General features: G+C 51.6%; 2 protein-coding genes across 4 annotated transcripts; one reads left to right on the forward strand and one right to left on the reverse strand.

Annotated features, from left to right (window-relative positions):
• Positions 1–655: 655 nt before the first annotated feature.
• Positions 656–15,770, reverse strand: BUD23 (BUD23 rRNA methyltransferase and ribosome maturation factor). Of its 3 annotated transcripts, none has more exons than XM_055292914.1 (12): positions 15,649–15,770; positions 15,513–15,550; positions 12,614–12,709; positions 12,443–12,525; positions 12,247–12,343; positions 8,031–8,127; positions 6,473–6,523; positions 5,714–5,799; positions 5,458–5,503; positions 5,078–5,136; positions 1,165–1,254; positions 656–1,028 (listed from the first exon to the last, which is right to left on the reverse strand). In XM_055292914.1, exons 1-12 carry the CDS (start codon positions 15,694–15,696, stop codon positions 974–976), a joined length of 846 nt encoding a protein of 281 aa, XP_055148889.1. In that variant the 5' UTR covers positions 15,697–15,770; the 3' UTR covers positions 656–973. The 3 variants fall into 3 exon arrangements, with proteins under 3 accessions (XP_055148889.1, XP_063502495.1, XP_055148890.1); XM_055292915.1 differs by lacking the exon at positions 656–1,028 and adding an exon at positions 1,343–1,393; XM_063646425.1 differs by lacking the exons at positions 15,513–15,550; positions 15,649–15,770 and adding an exon at positions 15,416–15,503.
• Positions 15,771–15,863: 93 nt separating this feature from the next.
• DNAJC30 (DnaJ heat shock protein family (Hsp40) member C30) lies at positions 15,864–19,045 on the forward strand. Its single transcript, XM_055292928.2, has one exon. It carries the CDS (start codon positions 15,898–15,900, stop codon positions 16,576–16,578), a length of 681 nt encoding a protein of 226 aa, XP_055148903.1. The 5' UTR covers positions 15,864–15,897; the 3' UTR covers positions 16,579–19,045.
• Positions 19,046–20,505: the final 1,460 nt, after the last annotated feature.

The raw sequence follows: 20,505 nt of genomic DNA on the forward strand, positions 1-20,505 counted from the left end.
CAAGGCCTGGAATCTGACACCTGCAGGAGACCCCACTGCAAGGCTTAGATCCTCAGACCCCAAGCCTCACCCCACTCCCAGACACCCAGCCCCTCTGGCCCCTGCACCCATTCCCTAATGTCTTAAGCTGCTGAACACCTAATCCAGCTCTGTACTGCAATGCCCAGGATCTTGCCCCTCTTCCCACATGGACCAAAAGGCTCAAGCAACCATTACCCCTCCTCTCCTATCACAGCCTGCTGGACAGTCCCACACTACCCCAGAGCAGGACCCGCCCTTTCCAACCACTAGTGACGGGACAAGAGATCAGCCCAAGACATCCAAGCACTGGGCTGATGGGCAGCTGACGGTGCAGCTCAGTGCCACAGTTCAGGCTGAGGCCACTGGACTGGCAAGGCCTTCACAGGAAGGGAAAACGGACTGGCCAGCAGGCACCACGAACACATTTCATGCGGACCCTCTACCCAACTTTGCTTGGTGTGATTATGATAGTTATATATAAGCCTCAAATTAAAGGACTCTGTGTTCCTTGCAAATGGAAAGAATGCTTTCATCTAATTTTTTCAAACCTGATTCCTGCCTGGGTAGGCGAGCAGTAGCCCACCAGAAGGAACTGGACTTTGGTGAGAATCACAGAGCTGGGAGATGCCGGAGCTCCACAAAAGGAAATTTTATTTCTTGCCTTTAAACAAAATAAGATGCTCTCAGAGCTTTTTTTTTTTTTTCTCCCTAGAAAGGAAGTTTCATTATGTTGCCCAGGCAGGTCTCAAACTCCTGGCCTCAAATGATCCTCCCACCTCAGACTCCCAAGGTGCTGGATTACAAGCGTGAGCCACCACGCCCGGCCCAGAGAACTTTTTTTTACTGCAGAAAACATTTTTAGAACTTTAGAACTTTTTTAAAATACTACTTTGTCAGCTGAACGATATAGGAAAGTGCAGAGGCAAGTGCCTTTCCAGAACCACGTCGTGACTTAGAAGCGGGGCTTGCGCTTGCGGCCAGTGTACTGGGTGTCAGGTCTGACTTCCCTGTGCAGAAAAGGAATAGGACAGTCTCAGAAAAAAAGATCAAAGCAGTCCTGGACCCTTCAAATGCAGGCAAGCTCTTCATGGCAATAGTCATCCACCCCCCACCCACCCTGCCAGCTCCCAGGCTGGCACTCACCTGCCCTGGCGCCTGTGCCGCTCCTTCTTCTCCAGCACCCATGCCCGACTCTTCCTCACCATTCCCCGCCTTGACATCCTCAATGGGAACCTGTGGCGGAGACACAGCTATGAGCTGATGGACAGCTGACAGATGGGGCTGCCTGGCTGGCCCCCACGTGAATCCATGGCAAGCTTACCTCTGAGTCTGGTGGCCTCAGATGCCCCTTCTCTCAAATGCTCCACCTTCCCTATAACACAAGTCCCCACTCTGGACACCCTCCTTCCCGATAACATCCACCCGGGCCACAGAGGTTGTTGGGTGGGCAGAGGAGGAGAGGGCTGGACCTAAACGCCAGCGAGCAGTCTGTTCCCTCTTCGGGAAGCAGCTAAGCAGCAGTAAGCAGGCCGCTTTCTACCAATGCAATGACACATCATCACCTAGACTTCAAGAGCACAGTCGACAGTTCACGGCAGGAGCTTAGGATCCCACAGCTTGGGGGCAGGAAGACAGGGATGGAAAGGAGGGGCTGAAAAGGAAGGACTGGGGGGTGTGAGGGAAGGAAAGAGGGCGGGGTAACCCCGAAGACCTGTGACCCATCCGTAGAAACCAGAGACAGGGCAAGCCAAGGAGCTGCCATTCGGATGCCTGAGCCTGATGAGCCAGCACAAAGCAGGAGCGGCTGCAGAGCGGGGCTGGGGACACAGGAGGAGTCATCTCAAGATTCTACAAGGAGTACAAAGTGAGGATAGACTGGCGAACCAGGGGGCAAGAGGTGAGCCATGGGAGAAGCAGCAAGGGGGAAAGTCATCAACAGAGCTAAAGGAAGGTGGTGAAGACAGGGAGTGCCCCAAAGCACAGGTCCCAAGAGAAGTGGGGGCCCAGCCCTGCAGGAGGCACATGAGAGGCATGGGAGGGGGGAGGCCAGGAGGAACAGGCCAAAAACAGAGCCTGGAGACTGATTAGGTAAAGGCCTAAAAGACTTTTTCTTAATTCACCTGTTATTTAAAATAAACAAGTGTCCTGAATGTGCTTAGACTGAGGTGACAGTAACGGGAGAAGCTCCTCCCTGCCCTCTACCTCATCTGAGAAACTGGAAGTGCGAGCCTACAGAACAAGGGATGGCAAGGTACGTGCTGGGCACCCTCAACACACTGCCAAGATGGGTGGCACTACCCCTGCTTTTCAAATAGCTGAGGAATGGATGCTCAGGTCATTCAACTTACCCATGTTTACTTTTAGAACATGTCGTTTGAAGACACCAGTGTAAGGACAAGAGGGATCCTAAGACGCATGGAGATAAGGCAATGTGTACTTCCCCTGGGAGGGAGGAGATGGGAGTGCTCCCTGGGAGCACAAGATGGGCATCTCAGAGAAGAGGTCATCCAGAAGGGTCCCAGCTCCCCATGGGGAATGGACTAGGGAAACTAAGGGAAATGAGCAAAGACCCAAAGGGTCAGGCAGCATAAACCTATGGTGGACGCGAGGAACATGCATGGCTGTGCCCAGCTGTAAGCCTTCCAAACACATGCATTTTGGGCTCATTTTTCCTCCGAAATGTCTTAAAGGTCTTAAGACCTTTCCCTCATGTCAACCGGAACTCAGAAATAACCTCCCTCTTCACTACCTTATAATCAATTATTCATTCAGAAAAATACTGAGCACTTTTTACTAACAAGACACTATTTTTAATGTCAGGGATATAATACCAGTCCTCACCAAGTTTTCACTCTAGCTGGAGATACAAATAATAACCAAGTCAACTGGTATGTATGACTTAGAGCAGTGAAGGGTGTTGAGGAAAATCAACATGAGCAAGGAGCGGAACTGCAATGAAGACACTGAAAGAGCAATGACAAGATACAACTTACATTTTAGAAAAAAAGAAAAAGAGCAGTCTTGCTGCTACGCGGAAAATAATCTGAAAGAGGCAAAGACTGCAAAGGCAGGGAGACAACACAGGCAGCTGTTCAGCAATCCAGGCTAGGGGCAGTGCTGGATTAGGCTCGTTGGAAGCAGGGAGGGTCAGCACGGGGATACACACTGAGGAACGGACAGCAGGGCTCAATGACAGGCTGACAAGATGTGAAATGTAGGGAAAGACAGGAATGATCAAGAATGGTAAAGAATGGAGGATGAGGCTGGGCGCAGTGGCTCATACCTGTAATCCCAGCACTTTGGGAGGCCGAGGCGGGCGAATCACGAGGTCAGGAGTTTGAGAACAGCCTGGCCAACATGGTGAAACCCTGTCTCTACTAAAAACACAAAAAAATTAGTTGGGCGGGCGCCTGCAATCCCAGCTACTCGGGAGGCTGAGGCAGGAGAATCGCTGGAACCCGGGAGGCAGAGGTTGCAGTGAGCCGAGATCAAGCCACCGCACTCCAGCCCGGGGGGAAAGAGTGAGACTCCATCTCAAAAAAAAAAAAAAAAAAGATTGGAGGATAGCCAGGCATGGTGGCTCACATCAGTCATCCCAGAACTTTGGGAGGCCGAGACAGGGGGATCGCTTGAGGCCTGGAGTTCAAGATCAGCCTGAACATGGCAAGACCCCATCTCTACCAAAAACTTTAAAAATTAACCAGGCACGGTGGCATGCACCTGTAGTCTCAGCTACTTGGGACTTGGGAGGCTGAGGCAGGAGGATCGTTTGAGCCCAGAAGTTCGAGGCTGCAGTGAGCTAAGATTCCACCACTGCACTCTAGCCTGGGTAACAGAGCGAGACTACCTGTAGAAACTCCAGGTATAGACACTGAGGAGGCACTGGGAAACCCCCAGTGGCAAGAGACTGAAGATACACATTTGGGAGTTAGGACCTTCCGGCTGGCATTTACAGCACCACAGATAGAGAAGGGATCCAATCCAGGCTGGGCCCAGCACTCGAGGAGGAAGCAGCAGTGGAGTGAGGAGCAGCCAGGAAGGCTGAGGAAACCACGACAGCGGGTGGAAGGCCAAGTGAAGGAAGCGTCAAGGAAGGAGCGCACTGCTGTCTTTGACCCTACCAAGCAGGCACGTTAAGGACATGAAAAAGTCGGAAGTGACCAGATGTAGCTTGACAGAAATTGGTGGTGGACTTGACAAGAACAATTTTTTTTTTTTTTTGAGACGGAGTCTCGCTCTGTCGCCCAGGCTGGAGTGCAGTGGCGCAATCTCAGCTCACTGCAAGCTTCGCCTCCTGGGTTCACGCCATTCTCCTGCTTCAGCCTCTCTGAGTAGCTAGGACTACAGGCGCCCACCACCACGCCCGGCTAATTTTTTGTATTTTTTAGTAGAGACGGGGTTTCACCGTGGTCTCGATCTCCTGACCTCGTGATCCGCCCGCCTCGGCCTCCCAAAGTGCTGGGATTACAAGCGTGAGCCACCGCGCCCGGCCGACAAGAACAATTTTTGATGAGACAGAACTGTCAGCCTGAGAAGTGGATTGAGAGAATGGCAGGAATGGAAGAAGAGGCAGGTCTGAGTTCTGCTATGAAAGGAAGCAACAACCGGGTGGTTAGTTGTTGTTATGGGGTTAAGGGAGGAACTTTTCTAGAATAGGAGAAATTGTGCAGCATGTCTGTGTGCCGGCAGGAGTGACCCAGGAGAGTCAAGATGAGGATGCAGGAAGTAAGGGAGAGCCACGGCACCCAAGGGAGAGGGTCCCGGATGCAGGTGGAGGGCAGCATCAGGAAGGAAGGAGACAGCCTGCCAGGCATGGCAAGGGGAAGGGGCACGTGTGGGCTCACAAAGGGAGTCCAGGCTGCATGGCTGCACGCAGACATCCAAGACCCCAAACCCCTAGCCCCAAACAGGCACAGTCCAAATGGGGCCTGATGTTTCTACCGCCACCTTGGTGTCCCTGCTGCACGTGACCTGAGAGGCTTGGGTGAGAGCAGAGAGAAAGTCCACGTCTAACAAACGCGGCTGCAGCTGGGGCAGAGTTCAGCAGTTGCTTTACCTCTCATTGGTGAACACAGACTCCCTGGGTTCTGCTTCATCCTGATTTTCACTCAGCCCCTGCAGGACCCAAAGTGCACTTAGGTCACTCTGGAGAGTTCTCAAACCATCTGCCCCACTCCAGAAGCCAGGGCACCCAGGCCTGACCCTTCCGACAGGGACGAGGTCCAGTCCCATGAGAAGAACTGACATGCCTTTCTGGGACCTGAAGAGCAGAGGTCTTTGCCTCCAGATTCCAGAGGATGTGAGCACTCCAGGCTCTGCACTCTGGGGCTGGGCCCTGCTTCCCCATCAGTGTTCTCCCAGCAGGCTCTGCAGGCTGAGCCCCACTGCCTGGAAGTCAAAAGACACAGGCCTGCCTGCAAACCCAGTGTCCCTCACCTCTGGTATAAAGGTCGAAGGCCCAGAAAACAAGCAGAGGTAGAATCTGAAAGGAGAAAGTGCAAAGTGAGGGCTGGGTAGAAAAAGCCCCACAGGGAGACAAGCCCTCACCCCCTCCACCTGCACTCCCCCCCGCCTGCCTGGACCCTGGTGACCCACACCCCAGCACTCCTCTGCACCACTGAGTGGCCTGAAAGGGCTATGCCACTACCCTCCCTCCTCCAGCCCAGGCAGCACACCGGCCCCCAGCGCTCACTTCTTTGCTTTGGCACTGTTAGGGTAGTCTACCACCATGCCACCGGAGAAGCCTGCCTTTGTGGCCTGGGTTGTGATCAGCTCCAACTGAGGAAAGAAAGGCAGTGGGTCAGGCAGCGGAGGTTGAGAGGAGCAGACAGCTTCACCTCCCTCCCCTCCCGCAGAAGCCAGTCTGCTCCAGGATGAATCCTGCCTGGGAGAACTTAAGGTCGTTGTAAGCCACACAGCGAAAAGTACAGGCTAGAATCTGGCATGGCCCACACCTCCCTCAGGAGAATTACAGAACAAAGCAACTCCCCTCATTCTCACTTTCCAGTGAGGGACCCAGCTCCCCACTCAAGTTTAGGAAGGAGATGGCCACCAATTGGAATCCAGACTCATTCATGTTGTTAGTCAGGGACGGCTCTTCACTTATCTTTCAGCATCTACATCCTACTCCGCCATTCCTTAATTATACATCACACAACGGACAACTGTCGGTGCCCTCTCACCCTTCCTAAATGGCATTTACTTATTTATCAGTCGCATCACCTTATCTGTAATACCATGTCATCTGCCAAGAGAAGGCATCCTACCCCACCTCCGCAGATGCCACCCCCTTAGGATATCAGGTCATCAAATGTGCCCTCAGGGGCCACACTAGGGTGCATGTTTCCTCCTTTTCCCGCCAATCTGCAAAAGGTTCTTTGTCGCTTCCCCAGGACAGCTTACTCGTCAAGTCCCCCCACTCCCCTGCACACCCAGTAGCCGAGGGACTCACCTGCTCTGAGTTCTCAGGGTACAGCTGCAGGACAGCTCGGGATCCCCGGACCTGAAAGAAACAGGAACATCACTGTCTTACAAATGACCGCATGAGCTTAGGGCCTGGACACCCCTCTCTTCCTTCATTCACTGAGTATTTCCTGAATTTCCATTATGTGTGAGGCACTGTTAGGGCTGGGGATAGTCATGAACAAAAGAGATCACCCTGAACTTTGGAGCTCACGTTTTAGTAGGGGAGGCAACTAATTCACAGTAGCAAATTTTTTCTTTGTTCCAAAAAGAGGAATTAGACAAAGTGACAGAGTTTCCTTTCAGTTCAGTTTACTTTTGGTTCCAAAAAGGCCTGTTTCAGATGGATACTTGAGCAGAGATTTGAATGGAGTGAGGAGCTGGCTACTTAAACGTATAGGGGAAGAGCCTTCCAGCAGGGAGAAGAGAAAACAAAGGCCCTCAGAACTAAAATACTAACCCAGTGTGCCAGGAGGACAACTTATGTGACACACAAGACCAGCGGCCAGATCAGCAGGGGCAGTCCACCCCAGGAAAGACCAGCGGCCAGATCGGCAGGGGCAGTCCACCCCAGGAAAACTAGGGGTGGGCTAGACCAGGCTAAGGAGGCAAAAACCACTCAGATCCTTCAAAACGGACTCATTTTTAAGCTGGGCACAGTGGCTTACGCCTATAATCCCATCACTTTGGGAAGCTGATGCAGGACGACTGCTTGAAGCCAGGAGTTTAACACCAGCCTGGGCAACATAGGTAGACCCCATCTCTTTAAAAAAAAAAAAAAAGAAGTAAAAAATTAGCCTGGCATGGTGGTGTGTGCCTGTAGTCCAAACTACTTGAGAAGCTGAGGCAGGAGGATCACTTGAGCCCAGGAGTTCGAGGGCGCAGTGAGCTACAATCACACCATTGCACTCCATCCCAGGCAACAGAGCAAAAGTCTGTCTCAAAAAACAAAATTTAAAAAGAACTCATTTTTAGGACTTAAAATCTCAGACTATCATCTAATCCTAGTGAACGACTGAAATTAACATCACTAATTAGAAGACAAAGCTAATAAAGGCTCTCTCTGCAGTAAATCACTATCCTGTTCCCCATCCGAGGAAAAGGATTAGCACTAGGAGGAGGGAGAAGTGAGGAGTCAGAAGGATGTGGGCACTTTGGAAGGTACCCCTCTGGATGGTCTGGACACGACATCTCTGTCCTCACTCTGCTCAGTCCATGCCCCCAAACCAACTTCTGATTAAAACTCAGCATAATAGACATAGGAATACCTATCAACAGAAGTAGGCCCTATTACAAGTTAATAAATTGGTCTCCAATTTTGCTCTCAGTGACTTCTGGGTTTGATTGGAGTGTATCAGTCCACTGAGCTTGAACTTCCACTTAGGCTGAGGACCTGGACAGAAGTAACCACAGTAAGGTCCTGCCACCCCATGCGGTCCCATATGAGTAGCTTACCCATCATGGGACACCTCAATTTCCTCACTCTACCTGCAGGGCTAGGGAGGGACAGGCAGCTAACCCAGATGGGGAGAAGATCTTATACTCACAAGAACAGAAAACAGAGAAGCAAAAAAGCAGTACAGGCGCTTGGCAGGGTTTTCAGACTTCTTGTTAGCATTACAGAGCCACTGCACAGCAGAAATGCTAAAAAGGAAGGGACCTAGTCAGGCAAGGGAGCAATCCACATTGCTCCCCCAACCACTTCAAGCCTCTTGACATCATCCATCCTGGATCTCCAAGAGAAACCCCTCCTCCCACAGCTTCCCTTCTTAGAAAGTGCAGGTTGAGGCCACCTACAGTGGTTCACGCCCTGTAATCCCAGCACTTTCTGAGGCCAAGACAGAATTGCCTGAGGCCAGGAGTTCAAAACCAGCCTGGATAACATAGCAAGACCCCATCTCTACTTAAAGTATTTTTAAATTTAAAAATTTAAAGATAAAAAAAGTGCAGGTCCACTGCAGGTCATGACTCTACAACACCAGAAAAATAGGACATACAGAAAGACAGCATTCATGTCCCTTAGTCCCAAGAAACCTTTCCTCCACCTTGTTTACATCTGCATCTCGAGTTGAAAATTCCTCCGTGTCAAGGCTGTCTGCCCACACACCCCTCCTTGTTCCCTTCCTCCAATCCAAGGAAACAGGCTTTAGACTACTCACACACACACAGCCATCCCATCACCCTTCCTCCTAAATCACTCCCTTCCACTCTACCTGTTAAGTGTCTTCACAACCCCCAGATTTAAAACCTCAAGCGGCCGGGCACAGTGGCTCACACCTGTAATCCCAGCATTTTGGGAGGCTGAGACGGGTGGATCACTGGAGGTCAGGAGTTCAAGATCATCCTGACCAACACGGTGAAACCCCGTCTCTACTAAAAATACAAAAATTAGCTGGGCTTGGTGGCATGTGCCTTTAATACCAGCTGCTCAGGTGGCTGAGGCAGAAGAATCACTTGAACCTGGGAGGCAGAGGTTGCAGTGAGCCTTGTGCCACTGCACTCCAGCCTGGACAACAGAGCAAGACTCCATCTCAAAAAGTAAATAAAACCTCAAGCAGTCACTATGTCTTCCTTCCTGTCCTTCCCCTCCGCCCTGCTGTACACACACAGAGCCCTACCCTCCACCCCACTGGCTTGTCCCACAGCCTCTCCCAACTTTCACTTCCCCCCCTCAATGCTCAGTGCTACCAACTCAAATGCTTCCACCTAACTCCCTCTCCTCTTCCACCTGAAAATCACCTTCCTTAAACACACATCTGATCCCGTCACCTGCCAACTCCCCATCATCTATTCCATCAAGCCCAAACTTCTTAGGACACATTTAAGCACCTTCTAGGAACCAACCACACTCAACCCCATCTTCTGTGGAATCTCTCGTTCATCCCTCTCATCTCAGACCCCTTTCCCACTGGCGTCTGTGCCTCTGCCCACTGTTCCCTCACTCAGAAACCCTCTCCTTGACTATCCAAATTCCTCCCAGCCTTCAAGGCGCAGCCCCTCCACCCAAGGCTTTCCTGTGCTCTGGCAGCCCCACGACTCCCTAGGGCACACACCACTCATGCCCTTATATTCAGTTGCCTGGTCCATGTCCTAAAGCACCTAATAAACCGTGGAGAGTCTTACACGCAGAGACTGTTTCATTTCCCCGTACTCCACAGCACCTTGTACGCCTTACATGTAGCAAATGTTTTAAAAAAAAAAAAAAAGTCTGGGCCACGTGCGGTGGCTCACGCCTGTAAATCCCAACACTTTGGAAGGCTGAGGCGGGCAGTTCACGAAGTCAGGAGTTCAAGACCAGCCTGGCCAACATGGTGAAATCCCATCTCTACTAAAATACAAAAATTAGCCAAGCATGGTGGTGAGCACCTGTAATCCCAGCTACTCGGGAGGCTGAGGCAGGAGAATCGCTTGAACCCAGGAGGCGGAGGTTGCAGTGAGCCAAGATCGTGCCACTGCACTCCAGTCTGGGCAATACAGTAAGACTCCGTCTCCAAAAAAATGTTTGCTATACCACCTCACCTCTCCCCAAAGACAGACAAAACTGACCATGCCCTTCCGAAACATACAGACCATACTGCTGGCCTTCGGTTTTTCACAGCTTAAAACACCTCATCTGACCACTACCAAAAAGCATCTGCTACCCCTGAAATTATTCCCCAACCCCTGGGTCTTGTTCCCAGATGTAAAAGGAAAATCTTCAAATCCGAATTTTTACCTCTCACCTGGCTCCCCACTTCACATCCCCACCACTCAACTTAGGGTAACCAAAGGAAGTCTCCCCTGCAAGTAATGATTTGTAACTTCCTCCTCTATTTTCTCACCTTTACTCCCACACCACACCAAAAACTAAACAAAACTGATCACAGCAGCCTAAGAAAAACTTAATCAATTTTAACGTTCTAAGATCTGTTATCGAAGTGCTATGCGAATGTTTAACCCGACTCTGATTACAGAGAAAGGACTGTGAAGCACTGAAGAGATTAGAGCAAGCCCAGACGCTCTCCACCGGTTATCTGTTGGCAAATAAACTAAGATGGCTGCTGGGGGCCGGGCGCGGTGGCTCACGCTTGTAATCCCAGCACTTTGAGAGGCCGAGGTGGGCGGATCACGAGATCAGGAAATCGAGACCACGGTGAAACCCTGTCTCTACTAAAAATACAAAAAAATTGGCCGGGCGTGGTGGCGGGCGCCTGTAGTCCCAGCTACTCGGAGAGGCTGAGGCAGGAGAATGGCGTGAACCCGGGAGGCGGAGCTTGCAGTGAGCCGAGATTGCGCTACTGCACTCCAGCCTGGGCGACAGAGCGAGACTCCGTCTCAAAAAAAAAAAAAAATGGCTGCTGGGGCCCACAAGATGGCTGGGGCCCATAAAATGGCTGCTAGAGGCTAAAAGACCACCTCCCCTCCCCCACCAGACACACAAAGCTGACACAGAATCTGTACCAGTGGTGCCTGAACCCGGCAATGCAAAATGATCACAATAGTACACAAGTTTTATATTTGAGATGAAGTCTTGCTGTGTCGCCCAGACTGGAAGTGCAGTAGCGTGGTCTCGGCTCACTGCAACCTCCGCCTCCCAGGTTCAAGCAATTCTCCCGCCTCAGCTTCCTGAGTAGCTAGCTAGCTGGGACTAGAGGTGCCCACCACCATGTCTGGCTTTTTAGGCTGGGTGCAGTGGCTCACGCTTGTAATCCCAGCACTTTGGGAGGCCGAAGTGGGAGGATCATGAGGTCAGGAGATCGAGACCATCCTAGCTAACATGGTGAAACTCTGTCTCTACCAAAAATACAAAAAAATTAGCCGGGCACAGTGGTGGGCGCCTGTAGTCCCAGCTACTAGGGAGGCTGAGGCAGGAGAATGGCGTGAACCCGGGAGGCGGAGCTTGCAGTGAGCCGAGATTGCGCCACTGCACTCCAGCCCGGGCGACAGAGCGAGACTCTGTCTCAAAAAAAAAAAAAAAAAAAAAACCACGTCTGGCTTTTTAGTAGAGGCTGGGTTTCACCGTGTTGGCCAGACTGCAAAGTTTTAGAATCCAAAAAAATACACTCTTGGGCCTTGCTCTAACCTTGTAAATCTGAAAATCCCACGGGATGTGTATTTGTAAATATCTGCATGACTCTGCTGCACAGCCAGGTTTGGGAGGCACTGGCCTGCAGGACTAAAAGCAGGAAGAAAGAGGCCAGGGTGGCTCACACCTGTAATCCCAGCATTTTGGGAGGCCCAGGTGGGTGGATCGCCTGCGCAACATGGCAAAAACCCATCTCTACGACAAATACAAAAAAAAGTTAGGCTGTGCACGGTGGCTCACACCTGTAATCCCAGCACTTTGGGAGGCCGAGGAGGGTGGATCACAAGGTCAAGAGATTGAAACCATCCCAGCCAACATGGTGAAACCTCACCTCCACTAAAAATACAAAAATTAGTTGGGTGTGGTGGTACGCTCCTGTAATCTCAGCTACTTGGGAGGCTGAGGCAGGAGAATCGCTTGAGCCTGGGAGGCGGAGGTTGCAGTGAGCCAAGATCGCACCACTGCACTCCAGCCTGGTGACACAGCAACACTCCATCTCAAAAAAAAAAAAAAAAATTAGCTAGGTATGGTGGTGTGGGCCTGTAGTCCCAGCTACTCAGGAGGCTGAGGTGGGCAGATCACCTGAACCCAGGAGGTGGAGGCTGCAGTGTGAGCCATAATCACAGACACTGCACTACAGCCTAAGTGACACAGTGAGACTCTGTCTCTAAATAAAAGCAGGAATTGAAGACCCTCACCTGATGCAACCATCAAACGTGCCTGGCTTGAATGGGATGCCCTGGCCCATATCCCCCAACAGCAGGTCTCCCTCTATTTCTCGGTCCACGGCCTCATCTACATTAGAGAAAAGGCAGTCAGAGAAAGAGACAATACCTGTGGCTTCTCCACACCCATCAAGGTAATCCACCCTGGTGCCAGACAGGACATACTTACCCAGCATGGCAGGGCTGATATCCAGGCCCACCCAATAGTGCCCTTCATCTGACAGATAACCTCCACTCAGCCCAGTGCCACAGCTGGAAGACACGACCAGACACACTCAGGGTCAGTTTGCAAAGACACTTCACCACCTTAGACAATCTGAACCAGGCCCCAGAATCTCACCCAATATCCAGCAGGTAACAGGGCTTATTCTCTGGCAGATAAAGAAGCTCCAATGCTCGCCCAGCCATCCTGGTCTGGATATCAATCATCCGTGAGCTGGGAAGGCAGAAACACAAGTGGACATGGTAAAGGAGTTCTGGGTGAGTACTTCCCCCAGACCAAAAAAAAACAAAAAACAAAAAACAAAAAAAAGCCAAGTTAAAAACAAAAAAAAAGGATCAATCATCCCGAGGTACTCTCTTCTGACCCCTTCTAAGTTGGGATCAACAAATTCAACCATTTGAAAGTGACCCCAAAAATTCCATTTAATTCAGGACCATGTTATTTTGTGGTAACAAATTATCACTGCACCAGCTGCCAAGCGGATGTGTGAAAGCAAATCACTTAGCTAGTAATAAACAACCACTGGGATCTGCAACTCTATTAGGCTGGACTGCTCTAGCACTTGTTGAAAACATTTTCTGCAAGAATTATTCTCCATAGTTTCTCTCATCTAGAAGGATCAACAATGCACAAAAACCTACAGCAGCACTGTCCATGAGAAACAGAATGTGAGCCACATATGGCTTCCCAATAGCCAGTCAAGAAGAAATTTAAAGAAACAGGTAAAAGAAACTGGAGTCATATTTTTTTTTTTTTGAGACGGAGTCTTGCTCTGTTGTCGCCCAGGCTGGAGTGCAGTGGCACGATCTCGGCTCACTGCAAGCTCCGCCTCCCGGGTTAATGCCATTCTCCTGCCTCAGCTTCCCCAGCAGCTGGGACTACAGGCGCCCGCCACCACGCCCGGCTAATTTTTTTTGCATTTTTAGTAGAGATGGGGTTTAACCATGTTAGCCAGGATTTCTCGATCTCCTGACCTTACAATCCGCCCGCCTCGGCCTCCCAAAGTGCTAGGATTACAGTCGTGAGCCACCGCGCCCGGCCTCTGGAGTCATATTTTTAACCCCATATATTTAATAACATATTTCCTTTAACTTAATATGTTCAAAATATCACTTCAACATATAATCGACATAAAAAGTCATCAGCAAGGACCGGGCCTGGTGGTTTACGCCTATCTATAATCCCAGTACTTTGAGAGGCCAAGGCAGGTGGATCCCGTGAGCAACTTACCAGATCCCTGGGCAACACAGCAAAACTCCCTCTCTACAAAAAAATTACACAAACTAGCCGGGCACGAGAAGGCGCGCCTGTAGTTCCAACTAACCGGGAGGCGAGGTTGCAGCCACTGCAGCACTTCGGCCTGGGCGATAGAATGAGACCCTGTCTCACACGCACAAAAAATTATCAAGCTATTTCAGCCTGTGTGGTGGCGAGTGCCTCTAGTTCCGGCTACTGGGGAGGATGGCTTAAGGCTGCAGTCGGCAGGGATCATGCCATGGCACTCCAGCCTGGGCAACAGAGAGACCCTGTCCCTAAAAAAAAGAAACAGTATCCAATAGCTATTTATTTATTTATTGAGTCAGGGTCTCACTCTGTCGCCAAGGCTGGAGTGCAGTGGTGCGATCGCAGCTCACTGCAACCTCTGCCTCTCAGGTTCAAGCGATTCTCCTGCCTCAGCCTCCTGTAGGCCCGGCTAATATTTGTATTTTCAGTAGAGACGGGATTTCACCATGTTGGCCAGATTGGTCTCGGAATTCCTGACCTCAGGTGATCCGTCCACATCGGCCTCCCAAAGGGCTGGGATTACTGGCATGAGCCATCGCGCCCGGCCAGTAACCATTTACTGAAATAGGGCTAGTCTCTCCGTGAGAGAGCATGGAAAAACCACAAAGTATCTTTTTTTTTTTTTGAAACAAAGTTTTGCTCTGTCACCCAGGATGGAGTGCAGTGCCGTGATGTCAGCTCACTGCAACCTCCCCCTCCCGGGTTCAAGCTATTCTCCTGCCTCAGCCTCCCGAGTAGCTGGGATTACAGAAACCCACCATCGCGCCCAGCTAATTTTTTCTATTTTCAGTAGAGCCGGGGTTTCGCCATGTTGGCCAGGCTGGTCTCGAACTCCTGAACTCAGGTGATCCGCCCGCCTCGGCCTCCCAAAGTGTTGGGATTACAGGCGTGAGACACCGCGCCAGCCTCCCCCCGCCCCCCCCCCTTTTTTTTTTTAAGACAGGAGGTGCAGTGGCTCACGCCTGCAATCCCAACAGTTCGGGAGACGAAGGCGGGAGGATCGCTTGAGCCCTGGGCTTGGACCACCTTGGGCAACACGGCGAGACCCCATCGCTACAAAAAATAAAAAAAATAAGCCAGGCGTGGTGGCGGCGCCCCAGCTACTGGAGAGGCCGAGGGGAGCCACCACACCCGGCTAATTTTTTTATTTTTTACGGAGACGGGGCGGGGGGGCTCGCTACGTTGCCCAGGCTGGTCTCGAACCCCTGAGCTCAAGCGATTCTCCCGCCTCAGCCTCCCAAAGTGCTGGGATTGCTAAGATTACAAGCGTGAGCCACCCCCACCTGGCTACAACTCAGTACTTATACAAACTACCCTCTGTGAAATTCAGACAATAACACACCAACGGCTGTCTTGGAGATTTATTGGCAACAAGGCGCCACGATAAGCATCCTACGGCCATTACTTCCTTCCCCCCACCAGGACTGACCCCTCGCCCGTACCCACCGCCCAGCGCCTATTTTACCACATGCTTAGAACAAGTTGTCACATTCGACTTTGAAAACCACCCACAGAAAGCAAGCGCGAGCACCCCTACCTCAACGCTGAGGTACCGAGGCCCAGAGAGGTCGGCAATTTAAAGCTGATTTACCAGAGACAGAAATGGCACCCACCCAGGTCCTTCCCTCCCCGCACCCTCAAATTCTACGGGCTTTCCGGGCAACGCCAGCAACCGGGGCAACTTGCCGCTTCCCGACCCCCGGACGCCCCGCAGCACTCGGGCTCCCCTCACTTGCGAACGTATTTCCGGGCTTCTTTCTCGTCATAAAACTGCGAAAAAGAGAAAAATAAATGGCAGGTAGAGGAATAATTCAGACGCGGTGGCCGCAGAAGTGGGGAGAGGGGTGTCCGCGGGCCCCGGGACTTACCAGCTCCGGGGGTCCGCCGTGCTCCGGACGCCGGCCGGCGAACGCCATTTCGACGCCTCAGCTGCACGCCTGCGACTGGCGGCTCCCGGAACCCGGATTTTATGTCATCAGCCAGGCGACCGCTTAGTAATACGCATGCTCCACCCCCACGCCCGCCCCGCCCCCCCTTTACTTGACTGGCTACAGGGCGACCAACCGGCGCCTCTCATTGGCCGGTTTCTCTTGCACCGCCCGCCGAATCAATTCAAGATGGCAGCTATGCACTGGCGATGGTGCCCGCGGCTGTTACCGTGGAGGTTGCTGCAAACCTGTGGCTTTCCACAAAATTCTGCACCCAGCCTGAGCCTAGGAGTGAGGACTTACTCCCAGGGCGACTGCTCGTATTCGCGCACGGCGCTGTATGATCTGCTCGGCGTCCCCTCCACAGCCACGCAGGCCCAAATCAAGGCGGCTTACTACCGTCAGTGCTTTCTCTACCACCCGGACCGCAACTCCGGGAGCGCGGAGGCCGCCGAGCGCTTCACGCGCATCTCCCAGGCCTACGTGGTGCTGGGCAGTGCCACCCTCCGTCGCAAGTATGATCGCGGCCTGCTCAGCGACGAGGACCTGCGCGGACCTGGCGTCCGGCCCTCCAGGACACCCGCACCCGACCCCAGCTCGCCGCGTACCCCGCCGCCCACCTCTCGGACCCACGACGGTTCTCGGGCCGCCCCCGGCGCCAACCGCACGATGTTCAACTTTGACGCCTTCTACCAGGCCCACTACGGGGAACAACTGGAGCGGGAACGGCGCCTGAGGGCCCGGCGGGAGGCCCTTCGCAAACGGCAGGAGTATCGGTCCCTGAAAGGCCTCCGCTGGGAGGATACCCGAGACACCGCTGCCATTTTCCTCATCTTCTCAATCTTCATCATCATCGGCTTTTATATTTAATCGGAGAGAGGAGGAAAAGGGAGTGTCTCCAGCCAACCCCCCCAAAAAGGCCTTTTTTCCTGTCTCTGAACCCTTGGCCATTGATAGTCTACCTCTGCTGGGATCCGAAGGAACTGTACTCCCCCTGCCCTCCCCGACTCGCCCAGCTTAGCTGATGACCTGCACATCGCTCCACTATGGTCCAGAAAAGGAGGCCGGCCTTTCGATGTCTGAGAAAGAGGCCCCACGCTGAAGAGTCTCGAAAGCCCAGGAGTGAAGGAGTTTCTGGAGTCTCTAGAGTGCTTCTTCCAGAGTCTGTCTTCCTGCTTCCAGATGTGGTCAACTTCTGGAACACTCGCTGTAGCTTTATTGTAAAGCCCCGAGCAAGATTTATCTGTTCCTGCCCCGCGTGTGTACGGTGGGCCTCCTCTGTAACCTTGAAATGTGCAATGTGACCAATTGTTGGCTGCCAAAAGAAAAGGTCCGGGGTTGTACGAAACTTGTCTTTCTGTGACTTCCCCAAGCCGAAGGTGAGACCTGGTCCAGGGTAAGAATGGGATCGGTGGAGAGCCTGCCATTCCTCCCGCTAAGGTCAGCCCCCTGGGGCACTCCCCCTTCTGTTGATAGCATGTGGGAGTGAGAAAAAGTCATTGAGCATAGGAATGAGTGTTCCTGTGCCCATATTTAATGTGTGACCTTGGAGAAGTTATTCGGTGGGCATGACAGCAGAGGAGAAAATCATTTGGCATCTTGAGGTCTGTCATGCTTTATTATCCATAGTTTTGGGGGGATTTTTTGTTTTGTTTTGTTTTTGAGATGGAGTCTTGCGCTCTGTTGCCCAGGCTGGAGTGCAGTGGTGCGATCTTAGTTCACTGCAACCTCCACCTCCCGGGTTCAAGCGATTCTCCTGCCTCAGCCTCCTGACTGTGTAACTGGGATTACAGGCTCCCGCTACCACACCTGGCTAGTTTTTTGTATTTTTAGTAGATACAGGGTTTCACCATGTTGGCCAGACTGAGGTCTCAAACTGCCGACCTCAGGCTGTCCGCCCGCCCGGCCTCCCAAAGTGCTGGGATTGCAGGCATGAGCCACCGCGCCCAGCCTATTATCCATAGTTCTAATCCACAGGGATTACAGCATGACGCTAGCGGGGCTAGGTTCATCCTTGGGACAGTGTGGCTGTCACCTGGTCCTCCCTTTACCAGCCAGCCCCATTGCACACTGTGCAGCCCATCCCCTCCCAGAAATAGAGTGACAAACTCCGTGCTTAAGTCCCCTATTCCTGTTTCACTGCAGTGCTTATCACAGGCCCTTCCTTAATTTTTTAAACAGGGCTGCTTGAGGCTGGGATAAATTTGGGGGCTTTGGGAGTACACAGGACTACTGAGGGACAGGGGGAGCTTGGTGTTCAAGGTGGAGACTTGGTTCTTTACGCAGAGCTGGCTAAACGCCTGTTTTTTCTGCTCTGTTTCTAATTCATGTTAAGTAGTTGGTCATCACTTTGATCAGAGCTGCTGCCGTAGCTCTTTTAACTGTGAGTCACTGGACTCAGCAGTGAGTTGGCTGTGAGATTGTAGGTGCTCAAGTGTTTATGCTCAGGACTGAGTGTAATCTGTAAAAGGGGAAAATCCTCGAAAGAGGTCTACGAGAAGGATGAGGGCCCAAGTCTAGGGTCTAAACAAAGCCAGGAGTGGTTTGGTATATTACTGAGTGCAATCATTGCGTGCAATTCCCTCACTCAATGTATTGTGTAAAATCCTTAGGTAAAATAGGATAAACCCACAGCTGGTCCTACTTGGCCTCTTGAAAACCATTCCATCATTGTGCCAATCTAGCCTGAAAATAATAATAAAAAAAAAGAAAACCATTGATTGTCTGTTGCCTTGGAGGTTGGGGGTATGCCCCTACTCAAGGCTTTGCAGTGACCATATGATGCAGTAGTGAAGATCTGGGGCCTGGCACAACACTTTGGGATCCACCCAAGGCGGGTGGATCACTTGACTCAGGAGTTGGAGACCAGCCTGGGCAACACAGCAAAACCCCATCTCTACAAAAATCACAAAAATTAGCCAGGTGTAGCAAGTGCCTGTAGTCCCAGCTACTCAGGAGGCTAAGGTGGGAGAATCGCTTGAGCCTGAGAGGTCGTGGTTGCAGTGAGCTGCGATCCTGCCACTGCATTCCAGCCTGGGCTACAAAGCTAGACTCTATCTCAAAAAAAAAAAAAAAAAAAGGTTTGAGCCCAATCTGGTTCAGACCTGTTTGGCTCAGTGAGCCTGGACTTGGGGGGAGGGGATATGTACTTTTTAAAAGAACATTTATTGTTACTATGTTTCATATTTAGAAAACAAGACAGAGACTTTTTTCTGGAAAAACAAAACTGCAGGAAGTGGAGTTTCTTTTTTCTGGAAAAACAAACTGCACGAAGTGAAGTTTAGCAAAATGTTCTGAAACTAGTACTTCTCAACCAATAAAGCAGGCACGACAGAAACAGTGAGGCAAGGGCTTTTTGTTCTAGCGAAACAGGTGGCCGCCTTTCGGTGTGGGTTTGTAAAGCACTAGTGGTCTAATAGCATGGGCTCCTTGAGATAGACCTCTGAAGTTTGTTTTCTCAGTCAAGATCCCAGCCAGGAACGTTCCCTGTGAGCCCCCAAACCTGGGGTACATAGAAAGTTCCAGAAGGTTCAGACTGGGGGTGGGTCCAGACTAAGGTAAACTTCTGGGACATTCCATGAAACTCTAAGCAAAGTATTCTATAAGGTTTACTAACCATCATCCAATCCTAAGCCTCTCCCCTGGCCCAGCACAAGGCCTACTCCGTAGTGTCATCCCTTTATGCCTCAGGGTTTTGTAGGCCAGAGCTAACCTCTGAGGGGCCCCACTCCCTCCCTGCCCTGAAACTGAGCCTGTGCTCTTCATGGAAAGGAAAATGGGAGACTTTTTGAAGGACCCCCAAAAGGTTCCCATGGTCACATTTTTCCCCTACCCACTGGGCTTGAGTCTTTTCTTTCTCTGCTGCTACCTGGCAAGTGGAAGCTGAACTCGGCCATGACCTTAGCCCCTGCCTTCTAAGGGCTATTCCATAATTCCTGGTTGTGGAGGATGGCTCAGACATGCCCAGCCTTAATCCTTTCTCTTTTTCACAAACTGAAACAAAACTCCCTAGAAGTTTGGACCTAGGATGGGAGAGTAGGGTAAAGAGGCCCAGCCTGGCCCAGGCTGTGCTCAGTGGGGTGGGGAGGGGGGTATATAGCATGAGGCCGAGTGAGCAGCAGGCGTGGTTCCTAAATGGGGAGACAGAGGCCTCAAGACAGGAACCAAAGGCTCACAGGTCTAGGTAATTGTGGTGGTGTCTTTGGGCTTGAATGGGACTTTATTTCTCCTGAGCCAAACTGCTTTTTCCCTTCTGTTGCCCTTTATTTATTGCTGGGTGAGATGACCCTTTACAGAACCCAGCGTTGAGGAAGTAGGCTTTCTCCCTCTTCCTTCTGAGGTTCCGGCATTTCATTCATTGAGTGCACCTCTGTATGAGCCAAATTGATTAGGAATAGCTTACCTTAGGGCCACAGAGCTGTCCTACTGGGTCACAATTGACTTGGAGTGGCCACCAACACTCCCTTTTCTGGAAATGGAAGAGGTCTGTGTTTTAAACTGTTGGGCTTCTTGGAAGGTCGCCAGACCCCGTGCAAACGGGCTGAGAGAGGGACGGCTGATAAGCGGTGGTGCTACCTCAGTCCACACTCCGGAATTCAGTGCACTAGAAAAGCGGGCCCTGTCCTGGCCTTTGCCTCTTCTCAGTTCCTCAGTGCCATGATGAAGTCACACGCTGCCACCTGCCCATGGGGAAGATCATGAGGGAAGGCCCGGCACAATGGCGTGCACCTGTGGTCTCAGTTACTTGGGAGGCTGAGGCAGGAGGATTGCTTGAGCCCAGGAGTCCAAGACTAGTGT

This window comes from Symphalangus syndactylus, chromosome 9 (assembly GCF_028878055.3).
Source record: "Symphalangus syndactylus isolate Jambi chromosome 9, NHGRI_mSymSyn1-v2.1_pri, whole genome shotgun sequence".
Taxonomy (NCBI): domain Eukaryota; kingdom Metazoa; phylum Chordata; class Mammalia; order Primates; family Hylobatidae; genus Symphalangus; species Symphalangus syndactylus.